Here is a 24,963-nt window from a genome sequence, read left to right as displayed (position 1 = left end):
GTTGTTGATAGATTTCTTCTTTTTTATTTGTAAATTTGGGATTCCAGAGAACAATATATTGCAATGTTTTCCTGTTGTTTTTCTATCCTTTATATTTCATTTTGTTAAAATCATACCATATGGAGCTGTCTTTAGTCGTATTAGCTTTTCAAAGCTTCAAATGTGAAGTTTTACATTCATTTTTGTAGACATTTGTTAATTCCAGTTACCTCATTCTTTATTGCATCATGCACTGGCTCACTGTATCACTTTATGTGACAGTTTCTCTTCCGAAAGCTTGCCTGAACGTTGGCATATTTTGACAGTTTTCAGTCTGTTCTGCCTTGCTTTCCTTTATGCAGTTTTCCATGCTTGGTTAAATATGTGGGTTCAGAGCTGGAAAAAATACTAACATACCCATTAAAGATGCTCCTACATGCTGCAGTGTGTCTTTCCATTTTGGACAGCTAATAAGTTAAAAAACAATTTGCAGACACTTGAATACTGAAGAAAGCACAATATACCAATACATTTTTTGATAGTTTACATCAGTGTCCAGGATACATTCCAAGAACAGATCTTAAGCTTTACAGCATTTGGCAGGTGCTCTTATTCAAAGCAAATTACATTTTAAAGCAAATTCTAGCTGGTTATTAATTAATAGGTCTTTTTTATTGCTGTACATCAAAAAAGCTGTAATACCAATAATATACAAGAATTTTTCAAAAAGAGCAAGAATTTGCCTCTCAAAAACAAGACATGCCTCTCTTGTCTGCATCAAAATTTCTGTTTGTCTTAAAAGTCAAATCCTAAAACCTTAGCCGGTTACTTGTGCACAACCAGAATTTTTGATGCACTTTGTTCCTCACTGCACTAGTGCTCTGCACATGTAAAAATTAAGACCCAGAACATGCAAAGATGTCATCAAAATATAGAATAGTTGTTTTGAGGAATCTAAAATCTATGATTGTCAATATTTGTTTATCACAGCATAATCACAGCTGCTAGCTAGTGTAACTAGTTAAGAGTGCATTTTGACCAATATCTACCTAAAGTAAGCTACTTTGAGTGGTTAACTACCTAACCTAGCTATTTCCTTTACTTAGCTATTTTGTCCTGACATGTTTGAATCAAAACGAAATGAAAATCTATCCTGATTGTTTGCTGAATCAATTCTTGATGATTCAGGGTAGCTAGCTAACCTAGTGAATTTAGCCACCTGGTCAAAGTGTAAAAGCCATGATTATTAAGGTTGTCTGCCAGATTTAATTAAAAAAAAGAAAGAAACAAGTTCACATGAAATGGGCCTTAATGAAGACATTGCTTTAGCCAAAGAAATCTAATCACTTCCAATGTACCATTACAGGAGGAGAAAAAACAACAAAATCTAGGTTGAAGTTTAAGGTAGCATGTTAACTAATCATCGGCATGTGAGTGACTATAACAGCTGATACCTGCTTGTAAAGTGTCCTTGAGTCTGAGAACGGTGCTATATAAATGTTAATAATAATAATAATAATAATAATAATAATAATAGCTAGCAAGATGAAACAAAAAGCATCAGGGAGATGAGGAAGAAAATATGTTACTTGCAGGTTTGTCACCATGGGGAGATTTACATGTGGGTTCTTACAATGTGCCACATAAAAAAGTGAACAGAGCTCGAATGATGTGATATTGTTAAGGGACTGAGGGGGCAAAACGTTCAATTAATATTACAAATTTTATACACGTTCAGAGTAATCATGGTTTATACATTGAAAAAAGTTCCATAGCTGGATACTCCTAATATATTCACGGACAGAACACTGGAGCTTTATGGCGAAACAACCTCTGCGCTTGAGAGGAAATAAGATATTTTAACTTACACTAGCTATCAATCAAAAGGTCCAGTAATACACAGTCCAGAAGTACATTTTAGTAATGCTAAAACGAGACAGCCGTGTTTATGTCGTCACACCTGCTGTTTGTGACGTCACAGAAGCAGATATATAAAAAGGCTTATCTGGCGTCATGGTTACCATTTGGACAGAGTGCGCAAACTGGACAAACCAAAATACGAACTACAAGGATATTCAACAATTGTTATTTCACATTTTCCTGTGGATAAATTGGATTATTGTCAGTTATAGATTTCTCCGATATCAAAGGTAGGCCTAATTATTCTGGCAAACTGGGAAACGTTTATATGAAAAGAGTGCATAAAGGAAATAATTTCCATGTGTCATTTAGATTGAGACATTCGTGAGACATTCATACAAAGCGTAATTTTTCCTTTGAAAAGTGCTGGGTTTTGGATTCATTTCTGATGTCCCTTAAATTCGTGTTCCTTTTATCATTGATGGCACGCGTGTTCACTGAAATCAGCGCTTGGTCTAAAAGGAAGAAGGTGCACATTTATGGCTGTTTGTATACTTGTTGGCGTCGAAAAGTATCAGCACTGTAGTTTAAAATATATTTGTAATACAACTTTTGCATTTTGATTAAAAATAATTTTCGTTTCACGAAATATCAGTTGCCCTGCGTTTTGACATTGTAGATCTCTTTTAGATGAAACATTAACATTTTTACTTTCAAAAAGTGGTGGGGATAAAACCAGCCATTTAGGAATGTTACAATCTGATTTTCAGCCGAAGTGACATGTAGCATACCCATCATAATTTACGCATATGCCCGTGAACAAATTAAAATTATTACTTGTGTGCTGATCATCTTAAGAGAATATTTAATAGATTAAGAAAAGTGTCATGGTCCGAATCCTGCAGGGCAAGAAGCGTGGTTACAAACAAGACGCACGTCACACCGAACGGTCGCCAGGGAACTCCCACTGAACGTGGCGGGGCGTACCACGTGATCAGTGGAAATGAGCTCTTATTATGACAAACGTTTGCTGAAGAGTAGTTGGATATCAACTAAGGGTTTTTTGTAAAATAATATACAAGTAAATAATAAAGTAAAATGCAAATAATATACACAAATTATGTGTTATGTAAAATGATTAATCAGAAACATTCTTTAGTAGAAACAATTTCATACAATTAGACAGTGATATATATGTGTGTGTGTGTGTATGTGTTATTTGCATTAAGAGAATGTTGCACAGAATAAGACAAGTTTATAGAGGTATAATTTAATGTTTATTTGTAAAATATTTAAAGATTTAATATATTTTCTGGTTTTTCCCAGTGAGATCATCATGAGGGGAACAGGAAGTACAAAGAAGAACTTCTTCCCTCATGTGAAGAACATCCCAGCTCCACAAAAAAGCCCTATAGAGGCAATAGCCAACCCAAATATTTCTCCTTTTCGTTTTGTTAATTCGCACAGAGGAGGAAGCAGCCACTATTTTCCAGAAATTTCTGGGGTCCCCCAGAGGAAGCAATATAAACCTCAAGTCTCTCAAAACCTGAGAAAATCTGGCACGGGCACAACATTAGCGGCACTGCTGAAGGCCACGGATGTAAAAAATGGTGGAAAGTCAACAGGCAGACTCCTGGATGAAGGTCAGCGATGCAGCAAATCTCGGTTCCCTTCTCTGGTTGTAGAGCCACACACCAAGAGCAGTGCTGTGAGTGTGAAGGCTGATCACACTCCACCAGCTCCATCCATCTCAAGGCTACCTGCCCTCCACCCAAAGCTGGCTGCTCTCAAACCAAAAAGCTCCAAGCCTGCTGTGACCCTGCATGTCCCCCACAAACATGTCAGGGAAGTACCAGGAAAGGTGCAGGACAAGGACAGTGAGATGAACTCTACATTTTACACCAAGCCAGAAGTGGGTGAGGTCCTCTACCAGGACCTGGAGAGGCTAACGTCAGCCCGTCAGTGTGCCTCCAAGGTCGAAGCTTCCCAGCACCAGCATGACCTGGGCTACCACAAACCGCTGCTCATCAGGAGGGCGACCTTACATAAGGTAGAGAGCAGAGCTGCGCGCCCAGCTCCGCCTGCCCCCTCCTTGGTGCCGCAGCGCAACCGTGTGCCCCGGGTGTGCAAGATTGAAGAGAAAACCAAGAGGTAGGACAAGTGCCAGGATGGCCAGGCTGCCTCTACTTCCCCTGGAGCCAAAGAAACATCTGTTGTGAAGATTTATTTCTCTCTGTTGTTAACAGGGAGAAGGAACTGTGGGTTTGACCAGGTGGGACAACAGACAGGTGAGCATAGGGGACCTCTCATCAATGGGTTAAAAAAAATGACTTCTTTTGACATTTATTTCACCATCGAATACTAGAGTATTGAGTATTGAGTTAGATTTGTTTTATTTGTCTGTTGTGCCTCAGCACCTGCACCAGTGCGTGTGAAATGAACGGACTTCACCTGCTCTGTAGATGACCACGGTCATTTGCCTTACAGCCTCTGTAAGCAACAGAAACCTTCAGGGCCATGTTTGCACATTTGCTCTCCAACCTGAGATTGTCTGACATCCAGCATTCCTGACACTTATTACTTCCTGAGAAAAAAAATCTTTAAATAAATGCAATTTTAAATGTATGCAGAGATGTTGGTCTGTGATATTTCTGGTTCAGTTATCTTGAGTGTGTCTCCATTTCCTGTAGGATGACTAAAAAGAGAACCTCCAGTACAAATGTAAAAATGGGTCTACGTTTCTTCTTTCTTCACAACTGCTTCCTCTCCAACACATACTTGTGTTCTTTTCTTTCTACTGGACAATTACAACAGACATTACATTTACCTTGACTTAAAGCACAAAGTTCCACTTCTGACCCACTTCTGACTCTCTTCTGATTCAGCAAACACCAGTTCTCTTCTGCTGGTTGATAATCAGGGAAAGAAAAACTTTATCAGATATGTAATGAGTTATGTTTGACAAAGTCACAAATGACACCAAACATAATTAACCAATACTGATTTTAAAGACTGCATAGACCTACCGATCAAATTATGTGAGCATTTAAACTCCATTAAAAGTAGGACTTCAATATAAATATATTCAAAAAAACTGGCACAGTAGAGATTTTTCAAATTTGATCTGATCGCCAAGTGTCACCACTCAGTTTTTTTTTTTTTTAGTGATTTTTCAGCACTGGAGATCCCCTTGGCCTGCATATATGCAATATTGCACTAGTCTTAAGGCCTGTTTTAGCTGGCAGTCAAGCTGTATAATAAACCTCTGAGAAACACTATATAGGAAAATCATTTTGAGCAGTACTTAAGCTACATTCAAATATTACTAATTGTGTTGATGCAATATCCATTCAAAGCACACACACTAGCAATGTGTACTTTTGTGCAGCAGCACATCTTCATTCAATAAACACTTTTTTTTTTTTAAACATCCGTTTTAAGTTTGTTTTAGTATTTTGAACTCATAGTTCAAACTTTGTGACTGTTTTGCTTTTAATCCAGTAAACTTTATTTTGTATTCATAAATGTCATAAAGGTACGTGTCTAATCTAAAGCTCTTCAAAAAAATGTTAGTCTCCGTTTCTCTCTGCTTAGGTAGCGTTAGTTTGAGGTGAGCAATGAAATTCCGCAATATCGTCCATATAGGCGCATTCCAATTTGAATCTTGGAGACTTGACCGTGAATCGCTAAAGCGCGGATAGCTTCACCGCGTTCAACGGAGGCCACTAGTTTAATAATTTGTGCAGTAATTACTCACTACAGGTGTAGTTTCACCCTGACCTTAGGTGTGAATTGAGGGGCGGGCTCAGCACTTATTGAACTAAATTAGGACGACGGTATTCAACATCCGGAGGAGGTTTGGTGGTGTTCTCAATCTACATCTCACCTACAGGACTTCACAAACTCAGCTAAATATCTTCTCATATTATCCTTTATCTCATACATTCACAAATCAAGCATCTGAAATGTGCTTCACAATTCCTGTCCACATATCCCACAGATCTCCTCGACACAATCACAGACGTCACAATCTCAGCAACCTCACTGACTCACAACGCTTCACACCATCACATATCGTGGTGGCAGGAGGGCTCTGGAACTGCCAGTCTGCTGTCCAGAAGGCTGACTTCATCTCAGCATTAGCATCCCTCCACTTCCTCCACTTCCTGGCTCTGACAGAAACATGGATCACCCCTGAGAACTCGGCGACTCCGGCTGCCCTGTCCTCTGCCTTTTCATTTACCCATTCTCCGAGGCGTCTTGGCAGGGGTGGTGGCACAGGTTTACTAATGTCTCGAGAGTTGCGTTTCACTCCACTTTCCTTCGCTACACTTTCCATCTCCTCTTGAATTTCATGCCATTACAGTGTCTTTCCCCACCAAACTTCTTATCATTGGCATCTACCGCCCTGCAGGTTCCCTAGATCACTTCATTGATGAACTCGACATCCTTCTGAGTCAATTCCATATTGAAGGAAACACACTCATTCTCCTTGGTGACTTCAATCTTCCATCAGACAGGCTGCATTCCTCCTGCATCCTTCTGCTGTTGACAGCATTTGACCTCACCCTCAACCACTCTCCTCCGACTCACAAAGCGGGCAATGTTCTGGACCTGATCTTCACCCGTACCACCACAACATCGGACATCGCAGTCACCCCCCTCTACCTCTCGGACCATCACTTTCTATCCTTCTCTCTCTCCCTTCCTTCTCCTTCCATCCAGTCCTCTCCAACATGTTCCTTCTTCCGCTGTCACAATCTGCACTCCATAACTCCCTCTTCCCTTACTTCTACTATTTTGTCCACCCTTCCTCACCCCGACTCTCTATCCTCTCTCTCTTTGGATACAGTTACAAATACTTTCATTTCTACACTCTCCTCGTCAATGAATCTTCTGTGCCCTCTCTCCTCTAGGCCCACCAAGTTCTCCCCACCTGCCATGTGGCTAACAGAAACACTTCGCTGCCACTAGAAAGAACTAAGGACTGCAGAGAGGTGGTGGAGGAAATTTCGCGTAGATTCAGACCTCAGCTCATACAAGTCTCTCCTTTATAAGTTCTCACTGGAAGTAACATCTGCAAAGTAATCTGACTACAGAGAGAAATTCAAATCATCCTCATCTGATCCACGCAAGCTCTTCACTATTTTTTCTTCTCTCCTTAATCCTCCCCTCCCCCCCTCATCTCTTACTCCAGAGAATTTTGTCACTTTCTTAAGAGGAGAAGGTTGCAGCAATCCGCCAGTCCTTTTCCTCTGTCTCCACCCCTCCAACCAATGTGCATTCCCCAACATCCAACTCTCTGACTTCTTTTTCTCCTCTCTCCACAGATGAAATTCTTCAACTCCTGACTTCCAGCAATCCGACTACATGTCTGCTGGATCCAATTCCTTCTGCCCTGTTCCAGACAATCGCAAGAGATCTGCTTCCTTTCATCTCTGTCATCATCAACAACTCCTTATCTTCTGGATATGTGCCTACTGCATTCAAAACCCCCAGGGTGGTACCAATCCTCAAGAAGGCCACACTTCACAGCTCCGGCGTTACCAACTACAGACCGGTATCACTTCTCTCTTTCCTCTCAAAAGCCCTTGAACGAGCAATTTTATAATCAATTGTCTCTTTTTCTCAACCAGAACCAGCTGCATGATCCCAATCAGTCTGCCTACAAACCGGCACATTCTACAGAAACGGCCCTCATAGCGGTGACTGAGAAACTTCATGCCGCTAAAGCTGCCAGTCATCTGTTTTGATTCTTCTAGACCTTTCAGCAGCCTTTGACACAGTGAACCACAACATTCTTCTCTCTGTTCTTTCCAGGCTTGGTGTGACTGGCTCTGCTTGGAGATGGTTTCAGTCCTATCTGGATGGACAGTCCTATCAAGTGACATGGAGAGGATCCACATCCAAACCGTGTAGACTCTCCACTGGTGTTCCACAAGGCTCAGTATTGCTTTCTCCTGCCACTGCTATGCTGATGACACTCAATTATTTCTCTCTTTTCCACCCTCTGACACGCAGGTCTCCAGACGTATCTCGGCATGCTTGACTGACATTGCGTCATCAATGACAGCCCACCACTTGAAGCTCAACTCCAGTAAAACTGAGCTTGTGTTCAACCCAGGTACTCCCAACCCTTACCATGACCTCACTGTTTCCTTTGAGAACTCCCTGGTATCACCATCCGAAGCTGCCCGGAGCCTGGCTGTAACTTTGGACAACCGGTTGTTGTTCTCAACTCATGTTTCTAATCTAACCCGGTCTTGCAGATTCCTCTTTTGTAACATACGAAGGATTCGACCCTTTCTTTTGCAGGAAGCTACCCAGGTGCTTGTGATCTCAAAGCTAGACTACTGCAACTCTCTACTTGGTTGTCTTCCTCTAAGAGCCATCAAACCTCTACAACTTGTCCAGAATGCATCAGCACGACTGGTCTTCAATCTTTGGAAGTTCACACAGGTTACTCCACTGCTGCGCTCCCTTCATTGGCTCCCTGTAGCTGCACGCATCAGATTTAAAACCTTGATGCTTGCCTACAAAGCCAAAAATGGACCAGCCCCTTCATGCATGAGGTCAATGGTCAAAGCCCGATCCGTACCTCGAGTACTTTGAACCTCAACTATGACTCGGCTTGAAATACCTTGCTTCAGGTCTTAAGGATGACAAGCATCGAGACTACTTTCTGTCCTGGCTCCAAGATGGTTGAATGAACTCCCGCTTGCTGTCTGGACAGCAGAATCCCTTGCGGTCTTCAAATGCAGACATCTATTTGTAGAATATTTAAAGGACAACTGACACTGTTCCCATATTGACTGGCTAAATTAGTACTTATTGTAAGGTATTGTTTGTTGTTTAACAAACTCTAGCACTTATCATTGGTTAAGATTGACATTATGTATTTTGTACTTTGTACCGGTGATGTGTTAGGCCTCAGACGATTAAAGCATTTAAACTTCTGTCAGCATTTAGGCCTACATTTAGGACTGAACCCAAACCAAACTCAACAATGAGGAGGATCTAGAAATCTAGGTTGGTTCGTTGTATAATGTGTCTTTTTTCTTATTTTGTGAACATTGAAATGTAAAATGTTTGACAGCTTTCACATTGTATTGGATCTGTCAACCTGTATCTGAATGTTGACAAGACAAAAGAAATGGTTGTTGACTTCAGGAGAGCAAGGCGAGCTCACTCCCCGCTTGCCATCAACGGCTCCTCAGTGGAGATCGTCAAGAACATCAAGTTCCTTGGTGTTCACATAGCGGGGGAACCTCACCTGGACCCTGAACACCAGTTCCATCACCAAGAGAGCCCAGCAATGTCTTTACTTCCTTCGGAAGCTGAGGGAAGCCCATCTCCCATCACTCATCCTCACTACCTTCTACAGAGGTACTGTAGAGAGCATCCTGAGCAGCTGCATCATTACCTGGTTTGGGAACTGCACCGCCTTTGACCGCAAGACCCTCCAAAGAATAGTGAGAACAGCTGAGAAGATCATTGGGGTCTCTCTTCCCTCCATCACGAACATCTACATAACACGCTGCATCCAGAAAGCCACCAACATTGTGAAAGACCCCATACACCCCTCACATGAACTGTTCACCCTTTTGCCATCTGGAAGAAGGTACCGCAGCATCCAGTCCCACACCTCCAGACTGTGCAACAGCTTCTTCCCAGAAGCCATTAGACTCCTGAACTCTGGCTAACTCCAATACCAATTCAGATTCCAAAATGGGCACTTCTATACATGCTTATAGACAGTCACAAACACACACACACACACATACATATCTATACACACACTCACACATTGTTTTGCATCGGACTAGTGCTGAGGTCAAACCTCACACAAATAAAGTCTGCACTCCTCTTGCAGTCTTGCACATTATCCTACTTGCTGCTAGAGTACTGTACTAAACCAGCACTGTACTCTGAACTGTTCTGGCTGCTACCGGTGACTGCTATGTTCAGAGTAGCATGTCACTGATTGCTATGCATAACTCGCTTTACATATGCCCAGTACTGTGTACTGTACTAAATTGCACTGTCTACTCATTTTGTATTTGTCCTGTCCTGTATTTATTATTGTTTATTTAATATTTATTTAATGAAATTTTGCACTATATTGGACTGTTTGCTCTTGTGTAGCATGTCTGTTGCACTGTTGTTTTTATGTTGCACCATAGTCCTGGAGGAACATTGTCTCGTTTTTGTTGTGTTCTTGTATATAGCTGAAATGACAGTAAAACCTCTTGAACTTGAACCATCATCTGAGCAGGCTTCATATCTGTAATTACGTTTCAAGGCAAGGCAAGCAAACCTTGACCGCTGTCAAAAGATACTACTGAAAAGTTAGATGATAAGAACTTTAGCAGACTAGTTATTGGAATACTTATATGTTGATGAACAGTTGGCATCTGTTTACAGATAAAAGGAGCAACAAATTTAAATGGCAGAGCCCACCCAGGCACCCCCTCATACACAGACCAGGGGCCTCAATTATAAACGGTGCATACACAAAAAAAAAGGGTCTGCAATGTGCATACATACCATCTCAGATGGAAAACGGGATGTATAAAGAAAGACTTGGCAGGAAAATGGGTGTATATTTATGGAAGCCTTGACCCATGCGTACAGCCATAAAAGCATTTGGGAGATAGCGGGAATTGGCGAGGCAATCCCCTGTGATTAAATAGAGAATTGCAGCTTAATGTGCAAACTTCATCATGTGTATCAGTTCATAACAACAAGCTAAGCTCCATAATAGGTCACCAAGTCAAGAAAATTCATACCTAAGCATTTTTGTTTGATGTGTTTATTGATTTATATGGCTATACCAGTTCATTAGCCTGTTTTTATGTTTTGACATTTATTGCTTCAAAAAAACTACTTGCATCTTCCAATGTTCTTGATCCCCACTCCTAAGAAACCTTAAATGGACGGATAAGAGTTGTGGATAATTATAAGTCTAAACAGCTGTAAACTAATTCCACACAATCATAGAGTGTTGTAATTAGCTTTAAACAATTGTCTGTGTCAATCACATAGCAGCCTTAAACACTGCATCACATCTGCGGGGGACAGTGGCTACCTCCTCAAGTGCTGGCTCCTTACTCCATTCCCTAACCCACATAGCACAGAGGAGAGACGATGCAATGACACACATGCTCTGTTGTGCTCGGTTGTGGAGTGCAGCATTGAGCTGCTAAAATGTCGCTGGCGTTAACTGGATGCATCAAATCAGAGAACATCAGGTGCTATACTAACCAGAAAAGGTCTGCTGGATTGTGAGAGCAGGTGCTGTGTTACACAACGTGCCACTGCAGAATGGTCTCCCCCTTTAATCACTGACCAACAACCCAGTGACCCTGAACCAGACCCACATCCCTACCAACCAGACGCTAGTAATCTTCAGGCTGCCACACTGCGTGAGGAGGTGATGTGTTGACTGTGAATAACTGAATCCCAATGCAAAGGTATATTTGTAGAACACATTCTTTTAATGGTGCTGACATTTCAGACATACCTTTTATTTACTTTTAGCTTTTTGTCAGCTTTTCAAATGCTGTAATTGTATTCACACTGCTTTTTCAGCCATTCTGTATAACCACAGTAAATGAAACACAAGAACGCAAGTTTAACATTGGTAAACCCTTATTAATGAGATACCTCAGTTGCTCATGTTATCAAATACATTACTTAATGTAAATCAACACTTCAAATTAAAATAATATTAATGTAGTTTTTACATGTTTACTTAACATTAGTTAAATTATTGTAAATGTATTACTTCATGTCTTGTTCATGTTAACTAAAGCATTACTTATGTAACGATAAAGCTCCACTACCCACACATCATGTGGTACGGCCCGCCACGTGTTGTGGGACACGTCTTTGTCGATTGTTTCTAGTGAGACTGCCCTCTTATTTATTAGCATGCCCCCATGCTAATGCTGTCATTTGTAACACCTGCACCTTGTTCTTTGTTTATTTACAAGCGTATTTAAACACTTGTGTTGCTCATATCGTTTGTCGGTCATTGTTAGGGGTCATGGTTCACTTATCGCAATTGCTGTTCATGGTCTTGCTCGTGTGTATATTTCTGTAGCTGTATATCATTTATATCAGGTTTAACTGGCTCGTTACATGCGAGTGCCATTAATGTTTATTGTTTATCCGTGTATCGTCTCATGTTTAATAAATGATTGTCAACACTAAGAGAGGTTTCTGCATTTTGTCCCTTGCCCTGCAGCACTCGGGCCTTCAGATCTTGTATATTTTGCTGGTAGAACACTATAAAATGCATAACTAAGCAATAATATATTAATTAGGATTAATTTAGCAAGAATGAAAAAAAAAAGGAAAAGAAGCTTGGTGCTGCTATGGTGACATTTTATAAGTAAAACAAAACTACTACTCATATACACAGCTTCAGAGAAAATTTTCTTGGGTGCTTAAGACTGAACAGCACTAACAGCCTACAAAAGTTCCCTCACCTGGTTCAGAAAACCTTCTTTGGAGTCTCTCTCTTTCTTTAACCTCTCTCTCTCCCTCTCTACAGTCAGATTGTTGTACCTGGTCTCTATCTTTGGTCAGGTTGTTGTTACTGTAAGGTTGGACTCAGGTCAGCTACATGATGACACCAACAGCCTACTGGGTGAGCAACCACGCTCTAACAATGGTGGGCCCGTGTGCAGAACAGTTAGCGCTTGCATCAGGTCAAACAAAAGGAAAAAACGAAACACCATGCTGAGCGTGGAAAAAGGGAGAACAAAGGATGCCACGGGAAGAAATGGCAACCCCGATGCACTGGGGAAAACCAAACTAAAATCTCCCAAACAAAACAAGAAAACAGCAAAGAACTTGAATGGATAAGGGAAGCCTCAGGAGAAAAACAGACTGGACAGGGAAAAGTGGAGACGGCAGGGGACATGTAAAAACACAAACACCCTCACAGAAAAGAAGTGAGGTGTAGCACAAGGGCTCACAGACCTCAATACCCCAAGTTACCGGCTAGGAGCTTGGCTCAGAACTTTGGCAAAGACCCAGTACTGAATGACTACCGCCCTGTCGCCCTCACATCAGTCGTGATGAAGTACTTTGAAAAGCTAGTCAGAGATTTCATCACATCTTCACTGCCAGCCTCCATGGACCCACTGCAGTTTGCATACCGCCACAACTGCTCCACTGATGATGCAATTGCACATCTGCTCCACACCACACTGACCCACCTGGACAAAGGGAGGGGTAATTATGTTAAAATGCTGTTTGTCGACTACAGTTTAGCATTTAACACCATCATCCCCTCCCTATTCACTACTAAGTTGGAGGATCTAGGACTGCATACATCCCTGTGCGACTGGATCTCCAACTTCCTAACAGACAGACCACAATCAGTACGGGTGGGCAACTGTGCCTCATCCACCCTCACCCTCAGCACTGGAGCTCCTCAGGGTTGTGTCCTAAGCCCCCTGCTCTACTCACTGTACACCTACGACTGCACAGCCACTTCCAGCTCCACTCGGACAACGATGAGAGGACAACCTGGAGGAGATTAAAACACCTGGAAAACTGGTGCCAGGAAAATAATCTCCTCCTAAATGTCAGTAAGACAAAGGAGCTGATTGTGGATTGCAGCAAGAAGTAGGAGCGACACTACCAACCTGTGAGGATTAGTGGAACCATGGTGGAGAGAGTAGATAGTTTCAGGCACCTTGGTGTTCACATCTCACAGGACCTGTCCTGGTCCCGCAATACCAACTCCCTGGCGAAGAAGGCTCGTCAGCGTCTTTACCACCTCAGACGCCTAAGAGACTTCAGACTGCCCTCCAAGGTACTGCGGAACTTCTACACCTGCACTATCGAGAGCATCCTCATGGGGAACATCACAGTCTGATTTGGGAACAGCACCAAGCAGGACAGACAAGCACTCCAGAGGGTGGTGCGTTCAGCAGAGCGCATCCCTCATACGGAACTTCCTGACCTGCAGACCATCTACTACAAGCGGTGCCAGACCAAGGCCAGGAGGATTGTGAAGGACCCCACCCATCCCAACAATAGGCTCTTCTCTCTATTGAGGTCAGGGAAGCGCTTTCGCGCCCTGAAGACCAAGACAGAGAGACTGAAGAGGAGCTTCTTCCCACAGGCCATTCGGGCCCTGAATCAGGGAAACTGATAAACTGTGGGGACCACCACCATCATGTAACATATAACTTTAAATATTTTCAATTACAAGATGGAACTTTACATTGTGTACATACATATCCATATATACATTGTGTATATAAACATAATATACATATATATTGTACATACATACATATATATTGTACATACATACATTATATATATATATATATAATGTAACATACACACACAAAAATATATTGAGAGAGAGAGAGATTTCTCCATGCACCCCTGTTTTTCTTTTTCCTCAGTTTGGACAGAGCACTCTCAACCATTTCACTGCGAGTTATACTGTGTAGGACTATGTACGTGACAAATAAACCAAACTTGAAACTTGACTAGGTCACTGGGCTTATATAGACCAGCTGTTAGCCCAGCTAGCCCAGCTGTTAGGTCTTAAGCCTGATTAGTGGTGTGCCTGACTCAAAGCCTCCCTCTGTTGGCCGGAGGGGGCCTTGGCCTGGCACCAAACGTTACAGTTACTGTCAGTAACTGGAGTCTCTCTGCAGGAAATTGACCCACAGCACTGTGATGGCAGCCAGCAGAAGAACACACAGCAGCCCCAGACACACTACAGTCAGTCTGGAGTATATACTCCCTGCAGTGTCTCCTCCTATAATGGGAAATGCATATGGATACACATGGGCTTTAGCTGAACATTCACATCATTATCTTTGCATTGAGCTAAGCTTATCATTATGACATTGGAAATAAGACACTCTTTCTAAATTAAATGTTTACAAATGTGTGTGTGTATGTGTGTGTGTTGAGTTTGTGAGGTAGAGTATGTGGTAAAATACATTACTGTAGCTTTCTGCTGGTCTGCATTGACAGTTTATTGATTGTACTTTGCCTCAGTCACATTGTGTAGGAAAAATGTGTGTTGAAATAAAGTTTCAAATGTTCAAATGATAGTGAAATATCACAAAGGTACATGGCATTTTGCAAATAAATGACGACATGTATGTAACTTAATATGCCTGTATGAGAGCGTAATATCTAAGGTTTGGAATATTTATGGAATAAGGCTGAACAGGACATGGAATGTTAGTGCTCACTCAAGAGTTTTGGGGAAGAGAGAAATCGGCCTTCTGGAATTCATAGATATAACACACTGGTGGTGTCATGGGTGAAGAACGTGTAGGTAAAAAGGAATGCGAGTCTCCAACTGAAGCGTTTAATTAAACGAATGAAACCGACCATAAAAGAGCACTAACAAGAACAATAGAAGCAGGCATAACATCAGTGACTGACAAATGGTCAAAGACAAAGGGCTTTTATAAGACATCAAATAAAGACATACCACGACCCAGGTGGTGTGACAAATGAGGAAGACACACACCGCCCTTGATGGACGTGTCAAATAATCAGTACATGACTGCGTGAACACAGGAAAAGCCAAGAACTACGCCGCCGCAGTTCATGGGAGCATCGTGACAGGTAGTTTATGTGAAAGTAGGTGTGCCCAAACTGGCATACTCAAATAAATCACTTGATAGCATTGAATATTCTTAAAGTACAGTCCATTTATCAATACAATATGTATTAGGATTAATACAAGTACCTGCTTACCAATTTTCAGCCGTCCACATGCATCCGTTCGCCAGAAATCCTACGCTGAATTCACGATGTTTTTCTGGTAAATTTCCACAATCAAGCCTGTCCTTTTAAATGGCCTTTTAAAACATGCTTCCGCTATAAAATAACTTCACATTTTGTCATAGAAAATTCCATTAGCATCAAGGCAACTGCGTGACATATTTAAAAAGTATATAGGATACTAGAAAAGCTCTTTATTTGCTTGCTCACTTCTTTGTGCGAAAGCACGCATTCATTTCCTTTGTAACCTAACACAAATTACACAAGCCTTTATTTACCTCAAGTTGCACAATACTAAGGGAAAAGTGTTCCTGAATAGTGCGTTAGACCCCTCCCTTTTCTTAGAGTCCGTGATTTCTATTGGCCAATTGCAGTACCATTGTCTTGGAGTGACAGCAACTCTCAACAAAGTTTGAAGGGGGAAGGGGAGGGGCACTTCAATATTACTTCACAAGTGTTTCCAGGGCAAGCTGCATGATTGGCAGCTGTTTCAACAAATACAGGATGCTTAGACAAAAGCTTACACCCCACACTTGCCTTATTTGATTATCCCTTTAACCGTTTAAAGGCCTGCTACTGTCAACTAGCGCTGTAGTGTAGCGCATGCAGCCATAAGAATGATTTGATCATCAATACTTTTGGACATCATGGAAAGGAAGAGGCTTATTTTAGCTGAGGTTTATGTGGAGTTGTTTGGGTGCTTCTAGCATGGACTAGCTTGGCTTTCCATGGGGACCACCTTAATGAATAAATGCAAAATGTATTGATTGATTAATATGAAGAAATATTTAGCTGTTATAAGGCAGAGTAAATATAAGATATTGGACTTGGCTCAGGTATACGGAACTCACCAACAAGCTTTTAAAATGGGGGAAAAAAACATGAATATAAACAAACCACAAAACCAGAGTTAACTAACCAAAACACTTTTAGGACCCAGTAAATTAAAACTGAGGAAAATACCCTGATAAGGGAGAGTCCTACCAAGGAATTTCTAACAGGCAAATGGATTGCATACTTGTTTAAGCTACCAGGGGTGATGAATCTAAATCTGGTGTGAGAATCATTTAGCCCTTGCAGTGAAAAACCATACATGTGCACTTACTGTTTTTGTTTGTTTGTTTGTTTGTTTGTTTGTTTTTTTGTATTCTACAAAATGAAAACAAAGCATTATTGCAGGTTTTATTTTTAAATGTGAAATAAGTAAGTAATAAAATTTGGCATTTTATTGTAATTTTAATGCAAAAGTTGTGCAAAATCAAAAACTACAATAACTGAGTACACAAATGGCTTATATATGGTTTTTCGTTTCCAGGGCTCAATGAGAGCAGCTGTTACCTAGGTCTAATGCATAAATTAAAAGGAAAGATTAATCGTTTAGCGAGAGTAAATACAGCAATGTAGGCTATTGGCGTTGGCACCAAAGCATGGCATGCAAATGACAGAATAGGCTTTACTTTGCTGGTGGCAGATTTTAGCCCAGTCAGTCGTCTGCCCGTGCGTGGGGAAATGACGCAGCATAATTCAAGGTTCAAACGAACCACGCGTCCGTTGTGCCACCGTCGATGACCCAGCTGTGTATTAAACTGTCTGTAGATGTTTAAATATGATGCCCTATTCCAGGCCTCTGAAATCTCAGAGATGCTTGTAGTTGTTTAGCCCCGTGACAAGCAAAAAAAAAAGTAGGCTGTTCTGATGTTGACTCGTAGCTTTGCAGTTGGTGACTTTACATGGTTTTGTGATCTCGGTTAATAGCCAACCTTTGCTGCTAGCTAGCTGGTTAATGTTATATTGGCTAGTTAGCTATATTAGCTAGCAAAAGTTAATCTTCTATATCATCAAACCTATACATGTAAGCTACACAACACCACATAAGGAGCCATCTATATCGCTGTAAATGGCACTTTTCCAAAGAATGAAACAAGGCAGCTAATTTATCTTCGCTAGTTTGTTAATACCAACATAACTTATTAATCCTGAGCCAGAATGTCAGTAGCTAGTTAGCTTGCTAGCTATGAAGCTGCCATCTTAGGATGTCATAGTTCGCTGTCAAATGCTTTTTCCAGCATAACGGAGTACCATGTCACAAGGCAAAAGTGATAACCAAGTGGCTCGGTGAACAAAACATTGACATTTTGGGTCTACGTCCAGGAAACTCACAAGATCTCAAGCCCTTTGAGAATCTGTGGTCTATCCTCAAAAACAGCGTGGACAAACAAAAACACAAAAACTGATCGACTCCAAGCACTGATTAGGCAAGAATGTGTTGCCATCAGTTAAGATTTTGCCCAGAAGCTGATATCCAGCATGCTGAGGTGAAAAGTTTTTTTTTTTCAAACAACTTATGAAATGCTTATAATTGTACTTCACTATACCATATAAACATCTGACAAAAGGATCTAAGAAGTTGTGAAACCCAACATTTGTCAATCTCAAAACCTTTGGCCACGACTGTACACACACACTCATGCCTAGTGTATGTGTGTATAATGCACAGTAACGGACCTCAATCACACGCTATAGTTTTTATCAACGAAGGATGTGCAAAATGTCTGCTATTGACGAGACTGCAGAATTGACCAACAGGATCTGCAGTTCCCAGATATGAAGTAATGGATGTAACTTCATCCCCATAGTAACACATCCAGATGAATCTTTCTCCTCTTTTCTGCATTTGTAGGTGGGTGGGTTTGATGGTGCCGATCTCTTGCAGAGCGTGGAGGCCTATGTCCCCATGACCAATACGTGGGTAGACATCCCCACGGTGCTCAACCCATGAAGCAGCTATGGCACTGAGGTTGCAACACACTCTATCACCAACACACTCACTGTCACTCACAGAGGTGATGATGATGATGATAATGATTGGGGCAGTATTTTGTCACATAAAACAGTCTCACAAAAAGGACTGTGTACAGGTGTATGCAGGCATAATAAAGGAAGACAACAGTCTTCCCCATTTCACCAAAGACAGTGGTTACACTGTCACACTTAAAATACACTACAGTTAACAGTTTTAATAAAGGTTTAATGGAGGACAAACCTGGAGAGACCTGTAGCTCATCTGAGTGCAGGTAGTGTTGGCTTCTCTCTTGGTTGGATTTGATTAGCCTGACTAATGATTTAAATGAACTGAAAAGCTATTAAAAGTCTTTACATTTGTTATATACCAGCTGTTCTTAGTGACATACTCAGAAGATGATTTGAAAAAAAAATATTATCTGGCATATTAATACAAGCACAAATACTGGCTTTAACTGTTTATCAACAGTTTTTACTCAGAACAGGCTGAAATCGTTGTGAGAACAGGCTGAAATCGTGTATACATACCTGTATAAGAACTGGTGTCTTCTTAAATAAGGTGACACTGTTCTGAAAGAATATACAGCCAGTTTTCCACGGAAGTGATGTTTATGATAGAAATTAGTTTCTGATTGAATGTGAACTTGTGTGTTTACACCTGTTCTCTCTCTATAAGCAAAGTGGATGTTTTATACATTGACTAAGAGAGCTGTAAGTGACCCAGACAAACTGAGATGTGATGATGAGTGTGAGGAAAGACACCACTACCCTGCCTGAAGAGCTGATAATGTCCTCGGGCATCAGATCCAATGATGATGACACCTACTATTACAACGTCCTTCTAATGACCTACAAAGCACTGAACAGTCTTGCCCCACAGTATCTTAGCAAACTCCTGAGAACAGGAGGGAATACACAGCAGTACCATGAGTTCTATATGGCATCAGGTAAAATTGACTTTTTTGGATATTAAAAGCAAACAAATAAACCAAACTCTATTCCTGATGCTACTCCATTATGTGTGTGTCTGTGTGTGTGTGTGTGTGTGTGTGTGTGTGTGGTGTATAATACAACATTTAAACTACCTTGGTCTTTCCTTGTGTTTCCCTTCTTTCTACATTCACTTCTGTTTGCTGGTTTTCTCATCACTCTTTTACAGCTTTGTTGCCTAGTCAAGGCTGTTACAGTGGTCTGATGATCTAAGTCACAATTATAGACAAAAACAGTCTAACGATAAATAAAAACACACAAATTCACAGTTGTACTCATCATATCTGTTAGTAAGCATATTGAGTAAACATCCACAGTGTTGGCCAGAAAAGGTCAGTGAACACTTAGAACACTTAAAAATGTACAACCAGGGACCTGCATCAGAAAGCAGGTTTGGTGAATACTCAGTCAGTTGGCTTAGAGTTGAAAGAAACTTGAGGTTTTCTGTTTCACAAAGAGGGTTTGGCTGACTGGGCTCACTGCACAACACCGGGTATTTATTTATTTGATGGGCTATTTATTTTTAGCTGATGGATGAGCAGCCAAGACAAAATGATGCTGTACCTGTAACCCGTAATCAAAACCTGCACAAAGGAAAATGTTTTTAAGATCCAGATTTGAATAATTGCACATAATATGAAGCAGTCACCATTTATAGGATGTAAAAGTAAAAGATGTCAAAAACAGACGTCTGTCTTAGAACAGCAATGTTAATCACCTCAAAAATGATGGACGTGCTAATAGCAGTTTTCCTGCACGCACTGCCTCAAGCAGAATATGTGCCAACAGTTTGGACTTACTCATCCATGCAGTCTGTACTTCACATGTGGACTTACTATCCAAATGCAGCATTTTTTTCTTTCTTTTTTCCATTTTCATTTGATAAAACTGTGATTGCATATGAGTTAATGTAAGCCTACAAAATGTATAATTTCCAGGACAACCTTGGCCAATCGAAACTTTATCTGACAACAGTTAACCAGGCTTGAATATCTCTACAGTAAACCAGATCTTCCTTTCACTTGGTCAGCTTCTCTAACTGCGCAGTCTTGGTGTTCAAAGTGTTCTTCCAGTATATAATTTATCAAATTGCACATTAATGTTTATTTTTTGTCTGTGGTTCTTCTTCAGTGTCCAGACTGTCCTGTTTTAAGAAGTCTGCTTATTTGAGCGACATCGTTAAGGTTTTATACACTGGAGATATTTTACAGCATATTTTTATTCATATACAGTATGAGCAACATCTATTTAACTCATATCTGCACCAACTATACACCCCCCCCCCCCCCCCCAACACCACAGGAGGAGAAAAAACACCAAAATCTAGGTTGAAGTTTAAGGTAGCATGTTAACTAATCATCAGCATGTGAGTGACTATAACAGCTGATACCTGCCTGTAAAGTGTCCTTGAGTCTGAGAAAGGTGCTATATAAATGTTAATAATAATAATAATAATAATAATAGCTAGCAAGATGAAACAAAAAGCATCAGGGAGATGAGGAAGAAAATACGCTACTTGCAGGTTTGTCAGCATGGGGAGATTTACATGTGGGTTCTTATAATGCGCCACATAAAAAAGTGAACAGAGCTCGAATGATGTGATATTGTTAAGGGACTGAGGGGGCAAAACATTCAATTAATATTACAAAAACAAGAAATTTTATACACATTTACTGTGTATATGTGAATGGTTTATACATTGAAAAAATGCATCAAAAACAAATAAGATGAACAGTTGCATAGCTGGATAGGCCTAATATATTAATGGACAGAACACCAGAGCTTTTTGCCGAAGCAACGTCTGCGCTTGAGAGGAAATAAGATATTTTAACTTACACTAACTATCAATCAAAAGGTCCAGTAATACACAGCCCAGTAGTACATTTTAGTAATGCTAAAACGAGACAGACGTGTTTATGTCGTCATACCTGGTGTTTGTGACGTCACTGAAGCAGATCTATAAAAAGGCTTATCTGGGCTCGTGGTTACCATTTGGACAGAGTGCGCAAACTGGACAAACCAAACTACGAACTACAAGGATATTCAACAATTGTTATTTCACATTTTCCTGTGGATAATTTGGATTATTGTCACTTATAGATTTCTCCGATATCAAAGGTAGGCCTAACTATTCTCTTTAAGGCAACCTGAGAAACGTCTATATGAAAAGAGTGCATAAAGGAAATAATTACCATGTGTTATTTATATTGAGATGTTCGTGCCTTTATATACAAAGCGTTTTTTTTTTTCCTTTGAACAGTGCTAGGTTTTAGATCTATTTCTGTTGTCCCTTAAATTCGCATCCCTTTTATCATCGATGGCACGTGCGTTCACTTAAATCAGCGCTTGGTCTAAAAGGAAGAACGTCCACATTTATGACCGTTTGTATACTTGTCGGCGTCGAAAAGTATCAGCACTGTAGTTTAAAATATATTTGTAATACAACTTTTGTATTTTGATTAAAAATAATTTTCGTTTCACGAAATATGAATTGCGCTGCGTGTTGACATCATAATGTAAGAAATAATAAGAGCTTTCAGATTCTAATGCCAGAATCTGAAAATGTTCATGATTATAAACACGATGACTAAAACATGCGTAACAAACATATATAACAAAGCATTACAGCGTGAACACAGGAACAGGCAGACATACACATGAGTACAACCAGTAAACAATGAACACTAACACGAACGTGTACACATGTACGATGACCGATATCGAACGAAACACACACACACGAAACGAAGAACCGCGTGCAGGTGTGCGCTAACAAGTGCGGCGTATTTACAAACAAGACGCACGTCACACCGAACAGTCAACAGTGAACTCCCACTGCACGTGGCGGGGCGTACCACGTGATCAGTGGGAACGAGCCCTTATCATGACAAACGTTTGCTGAAGAGTAGTTGGATATCAACTAAGGGTTTTTTGTAAAAATAATATACAAGTAAATAATAAAGTAAAATGCAAATAATATACACAAATTATGTGTTATGTAAAATGCTGCATAGTTTAATTTAAGAGAATGTGTATTAATATACATTTAGTGGGATATCACCTGATAAACTTCAAATAATACATTATCAAAATGATCAATATTATTAATATGCACTTTTTGTACTATGTAAAATGTTTTTGATGTATGTGTTATTTGCATTAAGAGAATGTTGCACAGAATAAGACAAGTTTATAGAGGTATAATTTAATGTTTCTTTGTAAAGTATTTAAAGATTTAATATATTTTCTGGTTTTCCCCAGTGAGATCACCATGAGGGGAGCAGGAAGTACAAAGAACTTCTTCCCTGATGTGAAGAACATCCAAGCTCTACAAAAAAGCCCTACAGAGGCAATGGCAAACCCAAATATTTCTCCTTTTCGTTTCGTTAATTCGCACAGAGGAGGAAGCAGCCACTATTTTCCAGAAATTTCTGGAGTCCCCCAGAGGAAGGAATTTAAACCTCAAGTCTCTCAAAACCTGAGAAAGTTTGGCACGGGTACAAGATTACTGGCAATGCTGAAGGCCACCGATGGAAGAAATGGTGGAAAGTCAACAGGCAGACTCCTTGATGAAGGTCAGCAATGCAGCCAGGCTCAATTCCCTTTTCTGATTATAGAGCCAGGCACCAAGAGCGGTGGTGTGAATGTGAAGGTTGATCACACTCCACCAGCTCCATCCATCTCAAGGTTCCCCGCCCTCCACCCAAAACTTCCTGCTCTTAAACAAAAAAGCCCCAAGCCTGGTGTGACCCTGCATGTCCCCCACAAACATGTCAGGGAAGTCCCAGGAAAGGTGCAGGACAAGGACAGTCAGGTGAACTCCACATTTTACAGCAGGCCAGAAGTGGGTGAGGTCCTCTACCAGGACCTGGAAAGCCTAACATCAGCCCGCCATTGTGCCTCCAATGTCAAAGCTTCCCGGCACCAGCATGACCTGGGCTGCCACAAACCGCTGCTGATCAGGAGGGCAACCTTACATAAGGTAGAGAGCAGAGCTGCGTTCCCAGCTCCACCTGCCCCCTCCCTGGGGCCGCAGCGCAACCATTTGCCCCGGGTGTGTAAGATTGAAGAGAAATCCAAGAGGCAGGACAAGTGCCAGGCTGGCCAGGCTGCCTCTACTTCCCGTGGAGCCAAAGAAACATCTGTGGGCTTGAGCAGGTGGGACAACAGACAGGTGAGCATAGGGGACCTCGCATCAATGGGTTAAAAAAATGACTTCTTTTGATATTTACTTCAGCCTCAAATACTAGAGTTTTGAGTTAATTTTCTATTAGGTTCTGTGTATCATTTAGCATTTCAGCAGATAAACTAGAAAATGTATTAAATTATGGCAGATTTAAGCATATTTGAGAATGGAGTCTGTAACGAAAACCGCAGCAAAAGAAAGAAGAATGTACTAAAGAGATTACATATAAAACTCCTAAATTAACCTTATATTTCATAATTAGTGAAGAAACAGTCATTGTAGGCAATAGTCCTGTTCAGACTTGTTTTATTTGTCTGTTGTGTCTCAGCACCTGCACCTGTGCATGTGAAATGAATGGACTTCACCTGCTCTGTAGATGACCACGGTCAGTTGCTTTACAGCCTCTGTAAGCAACAGAAACCTTCAGGGCCATGTTTGCACATTTGCTCTCCAACCTGAGATTGTCTGACATCCAGCATTCCTGACACTTGTGTATATTACTTCCTGAGAAAAAGAATCTTTAAATAAATGCAATTTTAAATGTATACAGAGATGTTGGTCTGTGATATTTCTGTTTCAGTTATCTTGAGTGTGTCTCCATTTCCCGTAGGATGACTAAAAAGAGAACCGCCAGTACAAATGTAAAAATGGGTGTACGTTTGTTATCTTTCTTCACAACTGCTTCCTCTCCAACATACATATACTTGTGTTCTTTTCTTTCTACTGGACAAATACAACACACATTACATTTACTTTGACTTAAAGCACAAAGTTACACTTCTGACTCTTGGTCTCTTCTGATTCAGCAAACACCAGTTCTCTTCTGCTGGTTGATAATCAGGGAAAGAAAAACTTTATCAGATATGTAATGAGTTATGTTTTACAAAGTCACAAATGACACCAAAGATAATTACACAAAGCTGATTTTAAAGACTGCATAGACCTACAGAACGTTATGTAAATGACCACATTACTTAAAATAAGTAATACAATTAGAAAATAAGTAAGTTATAGATAACTGTCTCTAAGCCCCATTAACCACATTAGTATTTTAATACTGGTTTTTGAAAAAAGAAAAAAGAAAAAAATAGTACAGTAGAAATTGTCAAATCTTGCAGCTGTGAAAGTCAAAGGCTGTCACTCTTTGGTGGTAGTGGAACTGATTTGGCATTATGGGAAAATTCATAGATATAGTAATCATACGTTCTCTGTATGAGTGAGCATTTAAACCCCATTAAAAGTAGGACTTCAATATAAATATATTTAAAAAAAAAAACTGGCACAGTAGAGTTTTTTCAAATTTGATCTGATAGCCAAGTGCCTTCAATCAGTTTTTTTTTTTTTTTTCAGTCTGATTTTTCAGC

General features: G+C 40.6%; 2 protein-coding genes across 12 annotated transcripts in view; one reads left to right on the top strand and one right to left on the bottom strand.

The window, feature by feature from the left end:
- The window catches only part of LOC113568672 (cytochrome P450 2B4-like), a 28,720-nt gene extending 12,803 nt beyond the window's left edge, over nt 1-15,917 (bottom strand). For 3 of the 11 annotated variants that reach the window (XM_081704372.1, XM_081704373.1, XM_081704374.1), the window contains exons 1-2: nt 15,595-15,913; nt 4,667-4,744 (exon numbers count right to left, since the gene is read on the bottom strand). In XM_081704372.1, the coding sequence (XP_081560498.1) occupies nt 4,667-4,744; nt 15,595-15,614 (98 nt within the window). In that variant the 5' untranslated portion in view covers nt 15,615-15,913. Of the gene's footprint in view, nt 1-4,666; nt 4,745-15,586 lie in introns of all 11 variants that reach the window. The other 8 variants (XM_081704378.1, XM_081704377.1, XM_035521253.2 and 5 more) reach the window with 5 other exon arrangements.
- A 5,514-nt stretch (nt 15,918-21,431) lies between these two features.
- LOC145652871 (uncharacterized) lies at nt 21,432-24,919 on the top strand. Its single transcript, XM_081704594.1, has 3 exons — nt 21,432-21,531; nt 22,675-23,587; nt 23,928-24,919. Exons 2-3 carry the CDS (start codon nt 22,685-22,687, stop codon nt 23,946-23,948), a joined length of 924 nt encoding a protein of 307 aa, XP_081560720.1. The 5' UTR covers nt 21,432-21,531; nt 22,675-22,684; the 3' UTR covers nt 23,949-24,919.
- The last annotated feature ends 44 nt before the right edge of the window (nt 24,920-24,963 follow it).

This window comes from Electrophorus electricus, chromosome 21, assembly GCF_041902795.1.
Source record: "Electrophorus electricus isolate QZ-2024a chromosome 21, ASM4190279v1, whole genome shotgun sequence".
Classification (NCBI taxonomy): domain Eukaryota; kingdom Metazoa; phylum Chordata; class Actinopteri; order Gymnotiformes; family Gymnotidae; genus Electrophorus; species Electrophorus electricus.
This window is presented reverse-complemented; position numbering and strand designations above follow the sequence as displayed.